Source organism: Pongo pygmaeus, chromosome X (genome assembly GCF_028885625.2).
Source record: "Pongo pygmaeus isolate AG05252 chromosome X, NHGRI_mPonPyg2-v2.0_pri, whole genome shotgun sequence".
Classification (NCBI taxonomy): Eukaryota; Metazoa; Chordata; class Mammalia; order Primates; family Hominidae; genus Pongo; species Pongo pygmaeus.
In genome coordinates this window covers 128700728-128715800 of record NC_072396.2, presented here as the reverse complement: position 1 = coordinate 128715800, position 15073 = coordinate 128700728, and the positions used below count along the sequence as shown (strand labels likewise).

The 15073-nt window shown below is 41.1% G+C and overlaps 1 protein-coding gene across 2 annotated transcripts in view; it reads left to right on the top strand.

Annotated features, from left to right (window-relative positions):
* TENM1 (teneurin transmembrane protein 1) overlaps positions 1-15073 on the top strand; it is a 498370-nt gene that overhangs the window by 440446 nt on the left and 42851 nt on the right. For both annotated transcript variants that reach the window (XM_063659976.1, XM_054472526.2), the window contains 2 exons: positions 12714-13080; positions 14537-15047. In XM_063659976.1, coding sequence (XP_063516046.1) covers positions 12714-13080; positions 14537-15047 — 878 coding nt within the window. The remainder of the gene's footprint in view (positions 1-12713; positions 13081-14536; positions 15048-15073) is intronic.

Genomic DNA, 15073 nt, shown 5'->3' with positions numbered 1-15073 from the left:
AAAGCCGTGCAGTCATACTTCTGGCCTGTAAATTGCTTTAGGTGCCAAAGGGAATTGGAAGCTTGGTCTGTCCTGTCAAGCCAATACTATAATATTAACAACCTGCAACAGACAAGTTTCTGCAACTTCTCAGCAGAAACAAATTGCAGAATGATTCCAGGGGCTTCTTTATAAGTCTCTGGCTCCTATGCAAGCAAAGCCTTGGATCTCAAGAGGACAAGAGTCTCACTTCCTACTGTGTTAAGACCAGCAGAGGTCCTGTCCTTACTCTGAATTATCTCAGACTTTATGGGCTCTTCACACAGCCTCAAATTTGATTTCTTATTACCTTGAACTGTGTACTCTGATTGCCTCTCCTTCTGTATGTGTATCCCCCACAGTGCTAGATATACAGCAGATATTTAATGAATTCATGTAAAATTAAATTAAAATAGAGACTCAAAAGAAAAAAACATAGTAACATTTTCATATTCCTCTCCCCACCCCCAGAAGGGCTGAGAGGGTTCAGTTCTTTAGCTGTAATGATAAAACCCGAGAAACAGAGATGCAAATAGTAAATCGGCAAGTAGCATCATGTAAGTAGCATCATGTACAATATGTTCTCCTTACAATAACAATCAAATTTACAAACAAATTAGCTGTGGAGTCTGAAGGACATTCTGTAGTTTTCACACTGGGCCTTCATCTCCTGCTGATAGATGACTTTGACTGTAAATTGAAAACTGGAAGTAGTTAAACATTCTGTATATTCACAAGTGCCATTTCCAAAATTGAGGCTTCAGAGAGGAGATGCAAGAAAGGGTCGACGGAAACTCAGAGCAATTATGCCTGTTATTAAGATGAGGTAGTGGCAATTACACAGCAGACTCAGAGAGAGTGTGTATGTGCTGATTGTTCTGAGGCAGCCTGTAAGAACAAACTTTTATGGTACCCATCAGGCATTGGGTCTCTAGAGGAAGTGAAGATTTTCAGCCACCCCTTCGGTGTGCTTTTGGACAGGACTTATGGCCCCAGGAACTATCTTAGGAGGGATACATGCTTTCTTGTTAATGAGCTTCAAGGAAACCCTTATATAATAGAGTGGTGTCTTTCACTGTTTCTTTCCTCTAGGATAACCATTCTCAAGCATTTTGGTCTCAGGAACCCTTTGCATTTCTAAAAATTGTTGGGGGCCCCAACGAGCTATTCTTTTGTTGGTTTTATCATATGAATATTTATCTTATTAGAAAATAAAAGTGTGAATTTTTTTAAACTGAAGATACACTAGCCTGAGGTAGCCTCTGGAAAGCCCCACTGTACACACATGATAAAGTACAAAATGCACATAATATTATTTGAAAAATAGTTTTGACCTCATAGACTTTCTGAAAGAGCCTTGGGGATTCCCAGACTCCCCAGACCAAAATGGAAATACCATATTTCCTAAATTCTAAGACATCGTGGACTATAAGACATAACATCAATTCGATATCTTTGGGTAATGGGGAGAAATGTACCATCAAACCTACATATTGACTATAAGATACATCTTCACTTCAGAAAAGTTAAAACATGGAGGCAGTGGGAAATGCATTTCTTAAAATTGAGTTATTTATGGCAATTTACACTAACCTCAGTGGGTCTCTGGAAACCCAGATTTACTGACACAAATATGTTGATGAGAAATAGTTTTTCTTAGAGCCTATTTGCATGTTATAATTTTTTAAAATGCTTTCATGGACTGAAAACGTTACTGTCAATGAAGCACTAATGTTTTCGTTCAACAAACGTTTGCCAACTTAATGCCAGATACTGGGAAAACAAAAATAAAAGAGTTCTCATCTTTGCCGTCGAAAACTCATAGGCCTGGTAGAGAACATAGGAAGACAAACAAGTATTTTAGAATAAGAGAGAAGTACTGGATCTAAATGAAGGAGTCATGGAACTGGAAGAGCTTGAAGTACCCAAAGATGGAGCCCTAGGTATTCAAGAATGCTTGAGGTTAATCACTAGGTTTAAGCAATTAGTCATCCTCTTAACAAAGGGCTGCCCTAGTGGACTTTGCTACATGCATCAGTCTCTTTCAGACTTAATTTATTTCAATTTAGTTTAATTTAATTTTCCAATCATAGGTGATTCATCCAGAGATGTAAAACTAGAAATCTGTTAGACCAGTTTGAATGTAATGTTGTAGTGAGTAACTCCAGTCAAGACCAAAGCCTAACAGAGCACTGTCTTCCCTGTGATTAGATTCAACCAAGAATAACAGAAAACCCTAACATGACAGTGATGTAAGCAAGAGAGCAGCCAGGCTAGATGTGTGGTTTAGGGCTGAGATGGCAGCTCCGCAGTGTCATCTGGGTTCCAGGTTTCTGTATTTTTGCCTTGCCACTCTAACACATAACTTCCATTTTCAAGGCCACCTCGTGGTCCATGACATCTGCTAGAACTCTCACTGGTATATCCACATTGCAGAATGGAAGAAAGGGCAGGAAGAGCTTCCTTCCAGTTGGGTCAGCTCTCCTTAAGCAGCCTTTTTAAGTATCTATTTGTAAGTGTGGGTGCTTCCACACTTCCTCTTACATATTATTGCCTGGAACTTCACATGACTACAGATAATTGCAAATAAGGCTGGAATGTCTTCTGTTCTAAACAGCAATGTGCTCAGATTCAAAAACAGAGTTGGCTGGGTGTGGTGGCTCATGCCTGTAATCCCAGCACTTTGGGAGGCCGAGGTGGGTGGATCACCTGAGGTCAGGAGTTCAAGACCAGTCTGGCCAACATGGCGAAACCCCATCTCTACTACAAATACAAATACAAATACAAATAAAACAATAGCTAGTCGTGGTGGTGCATACCTGTAGTCCCAGCTACTCAGGAGGCTGAGGCAGTAGAATTGCTTGAACCTGGGAGGCAGAGGTTGCAGTGAGCTTAGATCATGCCACTGCACGCCAGCCTGGGCGACAGAGCAAGACTCTGTCTCAAACAAACAAACAAACAAATAAACAAAAAAACTGGGAGTATAATCAGGAGGAAAGAGTGAATGTAAGAATAGGCCTAGAACCAGCAGTCTCTGCCACAGGAATTTTAGGAACCACAAATTTAACATTTTGTTTTGACCCTGATATTGTCTGAGCTTCTTCAAATTTATAAATAGGAGAGAAAATCCATCTAGATAAAGCTTGGTTTTCTACAGTTAGAAAACATGATGACACCTAAAAGAGTGATGGCCCTTATTGATCTTGCCTGAAAAAAGTGGAAATTATTAGAAGATGAAATATACTAGGACTACTTTGGAAGTTTTGCTTTGTTTGGTTTGGTTTGGCTTTGCTTTGTTTTCCCCACTTCCAAAATGTTTTAGGAACATTGGGAGAGATGCAATTTAATCTATATCCTCTGCAGTAGAATAATTCTCAAGATCAGCCAAATTGTTACTCTTGATCAGATTGATCCTAGCTATTCATTTGCAATGAACAATGCAACTTAAGTATCAGTTATTCTAATTGGGAAGCCATGGAAACAGACCATGCCAATGCATTTGACCAAAGGTTGAGAGGTTCTTCAAACTCTCCAGCCGTTATGCAGAGAGACACAAGAGTGTGTATCTAAGATAATGGGAAATAATTTGCCCTGTTGACAAGGCCATGTAATCTTGGCATATTTCATCTTCTAATAATTTCCACTTTTTAAAAGCAAGATCAATAAAGGCCATCACTCTTAAAGGTGTCATCATGCTTTCCAAGTGCAAAAAACCAAACTTTCTCCAGATGGCTTTTTCCCTCTTTTATAAATTTGAAGAAGCTCAGAGAGTATCAGTGTCAAGAAATGAGAAGGCCATTTGAAAACTGACAAAAAGTGATGCTAACAATCTGGAGTTGTCAGCTTTTAGAAGTGCGGAAAAATCTAACATGGAGCTGGCATAACACCTGGCAGAGAGCACTCAGTCCTGTCACTGTATCTTCCCCAGGGCTGGCATACTACAGAAGAGATAATCATACGCTTCCCGGAAATTCCTACTGAAGAGGACTCACAGATCAAAATCAAACAGAGTCATTTTTTAAATGAGCCACAAGACTCCCAATGTAGTAAAGGAGGGAGATTAGAAGTGTCGTGTTTGAAATGGGAAGGCAGGACCTTTTGGGAAACAACTGGTTTCTGCAGCACACTTGAACTTTGGGAAAAGAAATTATTAGCACTTGGTGACAATTGTAAAATATAGTAACAGTCGTGATATGTTTTTGAGGCACTTCCATAAATGTTAACTTCTTAAAATGAATAAACTGGAACAGAAATAGTCTGCTGCTGTATGCCACTAACAACCCCTCGTACATACTGGAAGATGAAGGAAATGAAGTCAGCAAAAGACTGTAAACATTATGAGGGGAGGAATCCAGTCTATCCCGACTGAAGTTGGCTCCTTAGTGCCTAGCATGGTACCTAACATGAGATAAATAGACATTTATTGACAGAAGAAAGGAAATCAATTAAGGTAGTGTTTTCTGTAGTTGGAGTTGTACGAAGAGCACTGTTACAATTAACCGTGGGGAGTTCAAGTAATAAGCTAAAATATTAGCCATGAAATTGGCTGACAGATATATATGAGATAATATATCCCAATACCAGCCAAATATTTCTTGGAGGACATATAGCTTAGAAAGATTCTCAAGGAATGGAACAGATAAACAAGGAGGAAATGACTGGTGACATAGAATCAAGAGAAACCTTGAAAGCATGACTATATGATTAAACTGAAGAGTTTATGAACTAGCCAGGGAACAGAACAATAGACAGGGACCAGCACAAATACACACATGTTCCATAATTTTCAAAAATAGCTAGCCTCTACAAAGCTCTTTTAATGTACCAAGCACTGTGCTAGATGGTCTATGTGTTTTTTCCTATCTAATTCCAATAATAATTTTTGAAAAGATAGCGTTACTATATTCAATTTGTAAATGAGGAAACAGAAGCTCAGATAGGTTAACTGATTTGTGCCAAGGTCACAGGGATAGCAAATGACACAGATGGAATTTTCAACTCCGGAAATCTTAACTCGTGAGCCTGAGGTCCTAACTACTTCGTTCTAGTGCATTGAAGCCTTTTTCTAGGGAGAGAGTACATAGCCTTCATCAGATTCTCAAATGGATGAGTAAATCAAAAAAGTATGAGAAGCAGTGTCCCAGACTCCAAGTTCCATGAAGGCAGGGACTATGTCTTTCTGGATCAGGACCCAGATATCTGTCAGATGGTTGGATAAAAGGATATATTAAGGGATGAATGTACCAACGAATGGCTGTCCTCCAAATTGGTTATCCTGCATCTAGTCTGGTCTCCTTCCGGCCTGTCCCCCAAAATGCAGCCTAAGTAATCTTTCTAAAATACTAATCTGACCATGTCAGCTCTCCACTTTAAAGTGGAGACTCCTCAACACACACAGTTTAAGTCTAAAGCTATCAGCATATACCGCTCTCCATGACTTAATCCAGTGATTCTCAGCAAGAGACATTTTTGCCCCTCAAGGGACATTTTGCAATGTCTGGAGATATTTTCGGTTGCCACAACTGGGGGTAAGGTGCTACTGGCACCTAGTGTGTAAAAGTCAGGGATGCTGCTAAACATCCTACAATGCACAGGACTGGCACCACCTGACAATAGAGCCTCAGTGGAGGAACCTGGACCTAGTCCTAGCAAACATTTAGAACTCATTCGCCACTACCACCTACCTTATTTTATGCCTAAGAAATCCCAGACAGCAGTTAGTTCCTTCACTCTCATATGATTTCATGCTTCTGTACTTTTGTTCATTCTTTTCCCTCTGCCAAGATCACCCTTCCCACCTTGCTTTTTCTCAATACCTTTGCTTCATCCTTCAAAATTAAGTTTACATTTCTCTTCTAGGAATCTTGCCCCAAACTCCCTCCATTGTGTTTCCCTGTCATTCTGGGCATACACCTATCATGGCACTCATGACACTTAACCACACTATGTTAAATTATCTATTTCTGTATCTGCCTTGAACTAATCAAGAGCAGAAATCTGTTTGTTTACCTTTATAACATAGTGCCTGGCACGTGGTCGAAACTCATAAAGCATTGAACTGAAAGATAGTAGATGACAAAGAAAAAGATAAATCACTCAACTCATAAAAAGTCTTGACCTTCACAGCCAAAGAGAGCAACCTTTAGGTTGATTCAAAAGGGGATAAGGGGAGGCCACATTTGGTGAGACAAGAATGAAGAAACACGTCCACTCTTCTGAATGACGAATCAGATGGCATAGGGGCTAAAAGCACATATCTGAAAGTGGAGATGTTAATAGTTTTTCTCAGGTAATTTTTATATCAAGTGGTAAACCATATGAAGTACCTGACACCCAGCAGGCATTCAGTGAACAGTAGTCACTTCTATTAATGGCTCAGATGACTGGGCCTGTAATTTCATGTGTTATTGATTACATAACAGTTCAAAGGAAGGGGCAGCACCTATTCACATTTTAGAAGTCAATTTAAAGCAAAATATTAAGTCAATAATAGTGCAGGTGATGTAGGGGTGAGGCAAAACTTATAAAGGTGGCACAGGGACAATTGAAGTCTGGGAAACACAGTTGAAAAGGAGCTACATTGAATGGTAACTGGGCCAGGTTCCTCCTAGCTCTAAAGGTCTATGACTATAAAACTGTTATTACTATTAATACCACTTGCTATCCCTTACTATATGCCAGGCACTGGGCTAAGCAACTTACACCATTATCTCATTTAATCCACACAATAACTTTACAAGTAGATATACTATCACTAGCCTCCTTGTTTTGTTACAGATGAGGAAACCAGAGACTCATAGAATATACCTCATTTGCCAAGGGTTACGTACTAATAAGGGTGGGAACCAGGACTCAAACTGTTAGAGGGAGCCCAAGTATACAAATGGTGGTTTGAGCATACAGTATGGGATTAGGCTTATACATAATTTAGACATTTTCTAGTTTAGTCTAACCAAGGGATTATATTTAGATATTGCTTTTAAACATGGATTTCTCCCTATAGGATTCTGCTGCTTTATAAATTGCTACTTAGGTCAAAATTAGCTGGATCTCTAAACCAATCATGGGACTGGTTGACCTGAGAGTCAACTCCCTTCAAGGCAAGTTTTCAATTAGCAGAGGAAGACGTAACGCTGTCAAAGGTTGACATCCTGACCAAGAGCTCCTTTATGCTCAGGGTTATTTCTCAGGGAAGGTTGCTGGGAGATAGGCACATTCCACCAGCTGGCGGCTACACAAGTGACCTTTAATGCTAGTTTAGCTTAAATGCATTTTGACATTTCAAACAAATTAATGTATTTTTACAAGGTGTGGCAACCACCACAAATGAGGCCAAATAGTTTGCCTGTAGGTTGGATCACTAGGCAGAGTTTACAGAGCTTTGCTGCTGCTCTTCAATCTCTGTTCCCACCCCCCCAAAGAAGAAGTGTTTATTTACCCCAAGAAATCATTTGGACAAATGGTAGCAGCAATTGGGGGCCAACCTTAGCCCCACCTTAGTGTCATATAATTCTAGGGTCTCTCTGCAACTAGTAGATACTAATTCTAACTGTCAGAATCAGCTCAAAGACTCCATTCCTTATATTAAGCTGTATGTTATGAAAATGTCTTGGTAGTAAATACAGTATTTCTGTTGTGTGAGCATAAGGCACCAGTTCCTTGAAAACTTACCTGGCAATAGGAGTATTTAACATGAGAAGGACATAAAAGGAACTGACAAGCTACGAGAGGTGAAGAGGTCCAGCTTCTGAAAAGGCAGACTCTCAACTACTAAGTAGCCACACGTCTTTCATCTGCGGAGATTGCGTAGACAAGCTGCCCGGCCAACTCAAATGGGAATTAAAGGGAATCTGTGTAGTTTGTATAGAAAACGGCTCAGAAGCACAAAGGGCACTTTAGTCACAGGAAGATGCCAGAGGGTGACTTATTCCATGGAAAAGAAAACAAACAGACAAAATAGCTGGTGTATTTTTGAGGCAAAATTAAATATAATAAACATGACACCAGTCGTATTGGTTTAAATCTGGTTGGGTGAGTTGGAGAATTTAACAGCTTATTTCCCAACTACCAGCCTTTATCTCAGAGGCAGCCTTGATAGCTAAAAGCAGAATCTGAAACATGCTTCTTCTCTGGCTTCTGCCAGGTGTGTGCTATCCCCAGCCTCTGCCCTGGCCTCGGCTCCCAGAGTGGGGATAATTAGAACGTCATTTCTGCCAGGTTTGTTTTTTCTGGGTCACTGACTTGAGACTCAATCAAAATGGGAGTGTTGTACGGAAATGAATTCATTTCCTCTTCCTCAGCCAGCCCCAGCTAATTTCCTGGGGGACTATGCTCCGTAGGACCAGTGCACACAGACAGCTTCTGGACAAGCATGATAGTGTATAGAGGTCCAAGGCAGGGGCACACAGTGGAGGAGGAGTCAGCGCCCTCCAAAGCAGCAGGCTTTCACTCTCCCTCTCAGTGGCAGGGCACTGACATGCAAAGGCCTCAGACAGACGTGCTGAGGAACACATCACCGCAAACTGCTCTGGGAGCTGTTAAGGCTGGTGTTTAATGTTTATCCGATGGCCTCAGTCTGAAAGGCTCTGTAGAACATGCTTAACACAAGCTCAGCTTTATACCCCATTAGCACTCAAATTCCTAGCTGCACAGAGGCATCTGGTACTGACCAGAGAAGGCCAGTCTATGTGGATAGAGGTGGAAGGCACACAGAAACATAGAAACAGAATGAGGCTGCTGGATGTATGTGAGAGACTCAGAGACATGGGCAAAGAGCCCCACATGGTGCAGTAGAGGAGGTCAAAGACAACCTTTGTCCTCTTCACAACATCACCAGTTGCCCTCCCTAATGAGACACAATTAGAAGAAGGGCCTTATCTCAAATTGACCTTTATCCACTTCATTACTGATTGCTTGTAAGCCTCTTTGAGCTGGGGAAGTAGTGGGCCACAGAATGCAATGACAGCTCATACCTTGTTTTCAGACTTTCAGATTCCACGAGGAAAACAAAGCCCTCTGTGGGCTTTCACTCAAAGCAAAAAAGAAAAGTGGCTGCATTACTGTTACTATTTTGGCCATGAATGGGATTTTTTTTCTGCCTTTAGCCTAAAAGAAAAGAAATAGAGAACAAGTGAGTGGTAGGGTGGGGAATGGTGTGGAACACAGTTCCCTGAGAAACGCCCAGGGATAAATAGTTACTGTCAAGGAGATGTCAGGGTAGGCATTGAATCAACTCCTGTGTCTAGAAAGGAACTAAGGTGAAGCCATGTTTGGCTAGCCTGCATGTCTCCAGTGCCTAGCACATCTCTTGGCACAAGGCACACCAAACACACACACACACACACACACACACACACCAGTCCTTTTGCTTCCAACTCTTTAACATGTCTCAAATCCATCTGCTTTTCTCCATACCCATTGTTGCCATCCCAGTTCAGGCACCATAATCCCTAACTTGGGCCTGTGCAGGAGCCCCCTAAATGCCTGCCCTCTCCTATCTCGCCTCCTCCTCTAATATGGTCTGGACAGCAGCCAGGATGATCTGTCTAGAACCCAAATATGACTGTATCACACCCCTACTTAAAGCCCTTCAGTGGCTTCCCACAGTCATCAGAACAAAACTGGACATGCGCTTCCCTCTATTACCCAATGTTTTTTGTTGCTATAACAGAATATCACAGACTGGGTAATTTATGAAGAAAAACATTTATTTAGCTCTTGGTTCTGAAGGCTGGGAAGTCCAAGAGCATGGCACTGGCAGCTGGTGAGGGCCTTTTTGCTGCACCATAACATGGTGGAATGGCATCATATGGCAAGAGGACAAAAACATGCCAGCTCAAGTTTGTCTTCCTCTTCTTATAAAGCCACCAGTCCCATCATGGGGACCCCACCCTTATGACCTTATCTAATCCTAATTATCTTTCAAACAGAGAAATGCAAATCAAAACCACAATGAGATATCATCTCACCCCAGTTAGAATGGCTATTATCAGAATGACAAAAAAAAAAATGCTGGTGAGTTGCAGAGAAAGGAAAATGTAAATTAGTACAGCCATTATGGAAAACAATATGGAGTTTCCTCAAAAAATTAAAAATAGAACTATGTTATGATTCAGAAAAGTAAAGGAAATCAGTATGTCAAAGAGATAGCTGCACTATTTGCAACAGCTAAGACATGAACTCAACCTAAGTGTCTATCGACAGATGAATGGATAAAGAAAATGTGGTACATATACACTGTGGAATACTACTTAGCAACAAAAAAGAACAAAATTGTCATTTGTGGCAACATAAATGAGCTTGGAGGACACCGTATTAATCCATTCTTACACTGCTATAAAGAAATACCTGAGACTGGGTAATTTATAAAGAAAAGAGGTTTCATTGGCTCACGGTTTCACAGGCTGTACAGGAAGCATGATTCTGGCATCTGCTTGGCTTCTAGCGAGGCCTCAGGAAACTTACAATCATGGCCAAGGTGAAGGAGGCTGGCACCTCACATGGCCAGAGCAGGAGGAAGAGAGAGAGAAGGGGAAGGTGCTACACACTTTTAAACAACCCCGTCTCATGAGAACTCACTATACAGTACCAAGGGGGGACAGTACTAAATCAGTCATAAGAACTTCACCCCCATGATCCAGTCACTTTCCACCAGGACCCACTTCCAACACTGGGGAATACAACTGAACATGATATTTGGGCAGGAACACAGATCCAAACCATATGTTAAGTGAAATAAGCCAGGCACAGAAAGATAAATACCACATGTTCTCACTCATATATGGAAGCTAAAAAGGTTGACCTCATAAAAGTAGAAAGTAGAATAGTGGTTACTAGAGGTTGGGAAGGTGGATAGGGATAGCCAGAGGTTGCTTAATGGATATAAAAATACCACTAAATAGGAAGACTAAGTTCTAGTGTTCTAGAGCATTATAGAGTGACTATAATAAACAACAATTTGTTATATATTTTCAAGTAGCTGCAAGAGTGGATTTTAAACGTTCTTAACACAAAGAAATGATAAATGCTTGAGGTGATGGATATGGCCCTACCTCAAAATGCCATCAACATATGAATTTGAGGATTAAGTTTCCAATACATGATATTTGGGGGACACATTCAAACCAGAGCACCTGATATATTAGTCTGCTAGGGCAGCCATACAAAATACTACAGACTGAATGGCTTAAACAACAGAAATGTATTTTCTCATACTTCTGGAGGCTAGAAATCTAAGATCAAGGTGTTGGTGAGTTTAGTTTCTTCTGAGGTGTCTCTCTTTGGCTTGCAGGTGGCTGCTTTCTAGCTGTGTCCTCATATAGTCATCCCTCTGTGCGTAAGCATTCCTGGTATCTCTTCCTCTTATTGGAGAGACATCAGTCCTATTGGATTAGATCCCCACCCTTATGATCTCATGTAATCTAAACTACCTCTTTGAAGGTCCTATCTACAAATACAGCCACACTGGGGGTTAGGGCTTCAACATATGAAGTTGGGGAGGACACAATTTAGTCCATAACACCTGGCCTCATCCCTCAGGTCTCCCTCACACCCAGCCTATTATTAGTCTTACTGAATTAGTTTTAGTAACCTGGATGGGCCATGCTGTCTTTAACCTCTGGACTTTCACCCATGCTTTTCCCAGTACCCAGATTTTCCTCAACTCTGATGCCCCTCCCCCCTCAACTTCCACCCAATTCTTCTCCTACTGTTCATTTCAGACCTTACTTAGGTACCACCTGCTCTGGGAATATCTTGCCTCCTGACTCCTAGTCCTGGTGAAGTGCTATCTTATCCTCTCTGTTGCCTTCTTTTCATAACATGGAGAGTAATTGTCTAATGGTTCCTCTGAGGGCTCTACTATACCACAAATCATTTGAGGACAGAGGCCATGTTGTAGTCATTTTTGAGGCCCCAAAGCTTAGCACAAGGCTTAACCCAGAGAAAGGTACTCAGCGAATACTCCGTGAAAGAAAAAAACAACCTGTTTCTTTGCTAAAAAGGGGAACCTATGGAGTGAACCAGGTCAAGCTAAGTAAGCAGTGTGCTATACCCCAGGATTCTAAATCAACAGCTGATGAACTAACTATACCTGAGTGTTCCACAAAGTGGATGCTAGGTCTATGCTAATAGCAGGTCCTGTTGCAAAAGGTTGCTCATTGAGTAAAATCTGGCTTCTCTGGCATTCTGTCACCCAGAAACCTGTATGACTTTGCTCTCCTATACATCTACAGGACAGTGAGAGAGATTTGAGTATCATAGCTACCAGAATTCCTACAGCAATGATCCTCAGAATCACCTTGGCAAAACACAGATGTTTGGGTCCCCACCTCCAGGGTTTCTGATTCAATAGATCTAGGGTGGGACCTGAGAATTTGCATTTCTCACAAGTTCCCAGATAATACTGTTGCTGCTGGTCCAGAGAACACACTCTGAAAACCTCTACTCTAAATGATCCTTCTGAAATTATTGGAAAAAATTACATATTTTGTAAATGGCATAAATGATAAGTACGTTTACCAGAACATGTGATTAACCATCCTCCCCCTGCCCTCCACTTTCCGAGACATCACCAATGTTGCTAAAATTCATAAGACGGGGGAAACAATACACCAATTTTTTTTTCTTTTTTCAAGCTAAAACTGTCCATGGAAAGATATGGTAACCTGATGGTATGTGCTCTGTTCTTTTCACAGGTGCGATTAGAGTGGCCAACAGACCTTGCAGTAAATCCTATGGACAATTCATTGTATGTCTTGGATAACAACATTGTGCTGCAAATTTCTGAGAACAGGCGCGTGCGGATCATTGCAGGACGCCCCATTCACTGCCAGGTGCCAGGCATCGATCATTTCCTGGTCAGCAAGGTAGCAATTCACTCCACTCTAGAGTCAGCGAGGGCCATCAGTGTCTCCCACAGTGGGCTGCTCTTCATAGCTGAAACAGACGAGAGGAAAGTAAACCGCATTCAGCAAGTAACCACCAATGGGGAGATCTCCGTCATCGCTGGTGCCCCCACTGACTGTGACTGCAAAATTGATCCAAACTGTGACTGTTTTTCAGGTATGACCTTTTTAGCAATTCACCAGCTCCCCCTCTCTGTTTTGAAAAGACAAACATGCCCCAGTAAAGTCAAAAGGAAAAGGAAAAGCAAAGTGTTACTTGCAAACATTGGTATGAGCTAGTGGAGAAAGCAATGGATTAGGAGTCAGATCACCTACTTGTTCTCACAACTGACTCACTGAGTGACCCTAGCAAAGCTGCAAGATCTCTTCATGACTCATTTGCTTCATTTGTTTAATAAAGATGGCATTGTCTCAGTTATATCACCTTGCTATTCTGAGGAAAACTAGTGTAATAAAAATGTTTATACTCTTAAAAAGTTGAGACCACTATACAAATGAAAGATCATGATATTATTAAATATTTGTACTTTAGAGAAAGGAAAACTAGGCAAAACACACATTTACTGGTTTAGCTGAGGAAAAAAATACTTCCCCATAAGTGGTTGGTATTCAGATTAAAAGCATGTGCTATTTGAGACTCAAAGGGACTAAGAACAGACTGTCTTTGGGATAGATGAGCAAAATTAAATCTGGCAATGGAGAGTTCTCAGGACATTGGTCTGCTAGATACATTGCTTTTTAAAAAGCTAAGACTTTCTCAATAACCCATAGTGAAGTTTTCTTCTAATCAAAATTGGAAAAAAAAAAAAGAGCCTTCTCCCCAAAACATGTAGTGGATATCTCAGATGGCAAACAGTCCTCTTAATGTCTACAGATACAATTATTGCTGGGATCTGGAAATGCCTCCATACTACACGCAGTGCTATTAAACTGCTCATCCAGGCCCGAATGGTTCTCTTAACCTTTGCCTTTCCTTAGGCCAGAGGAGTCAGGAGTGAGCAATTCAGTCAATATGACTTTTGATCAATATTTCCAATGTTCTCTTGGACAATTAGTTTTATAGATATTTTGCTAATTTGTATCTTTCAGTCAAAGCAAATCTAATGTTTATTCCAGATATCAAATTTGATGTTCTGAATCATTGTTGCACTTATAGACTTAGTGTACTTTAACAGTGTGACAATGGGAATTAACAGAAGAAAGGGCATCTAGGCACAGTAGGACTGGAAAGTCCTGAAACAGATCCTGAAAGCACTGACAGGCATAACTCTCACAGATTTCCAGCCAAATTTTGTGTGGCTATCATTATTTGCAGTTCTTGTATCTTACAATACAATAGATTCTGAACAGCAGGATTGAGGATTTCACAAAATTGGTGTAACTGAGATAATTAGATCTTACTGTTCATCTGCAGTGGTATTGATTCAAGAATTACAATCTTTTGAATAATAGGAATAATAGGCTTCATATTTTTCAGGGAGGGAATACAGAGAATGTTGGTTCACTGATTGTTTCCTTTAAAATGATTCTTGATGCACAGAGCTTTATGTCTGTGGTATGTTCATGTAAATGCTTATGATGCCAATTGTTAAAATCAAGTATTTCTCCCACAGGTGATGGTGGCTATGCCAAAGATGCAAAGATGAAAGCCCCTTCCTCCTTAGCAGTGTCGCCTGATGGTACCCTCTATGTGGCAGACCTCGGAAATGTTCGAATTCGTACCATCAGCAGGAACCAAGCCCGCCTGAATGACATGAACCTTTATGAGATTGCTTCACCCGCTGATCAGGAACTGTACCAGTTCACTGTAAATGGAACCCACCTACACACCCTGAACTTGATAACAAGAGACTATGTTTATAACTTCACCTACAATTCTGAAGGTGACTTGGGCGCAATTACCAGCAGCAATGGCAATTCAGTGCACATTCGCCGTGATGCAGGCGGAATGCCCCTATGGCTTGTGGTGCCTGGTGGACAAGTATACTGGCTGACTATAAGCAGCAATGGAGTCCTGAAAAGAGTGTCAGCCCAAGGCTATAATCTGGCCTTAATGACCTATCCAGGAAACACAGGGCTTCTGGCTACCAAAAGTAACGAAAATGGATGGACAACTGTTTATGAGTAAGTTTCTAATTCTTGACATGGGC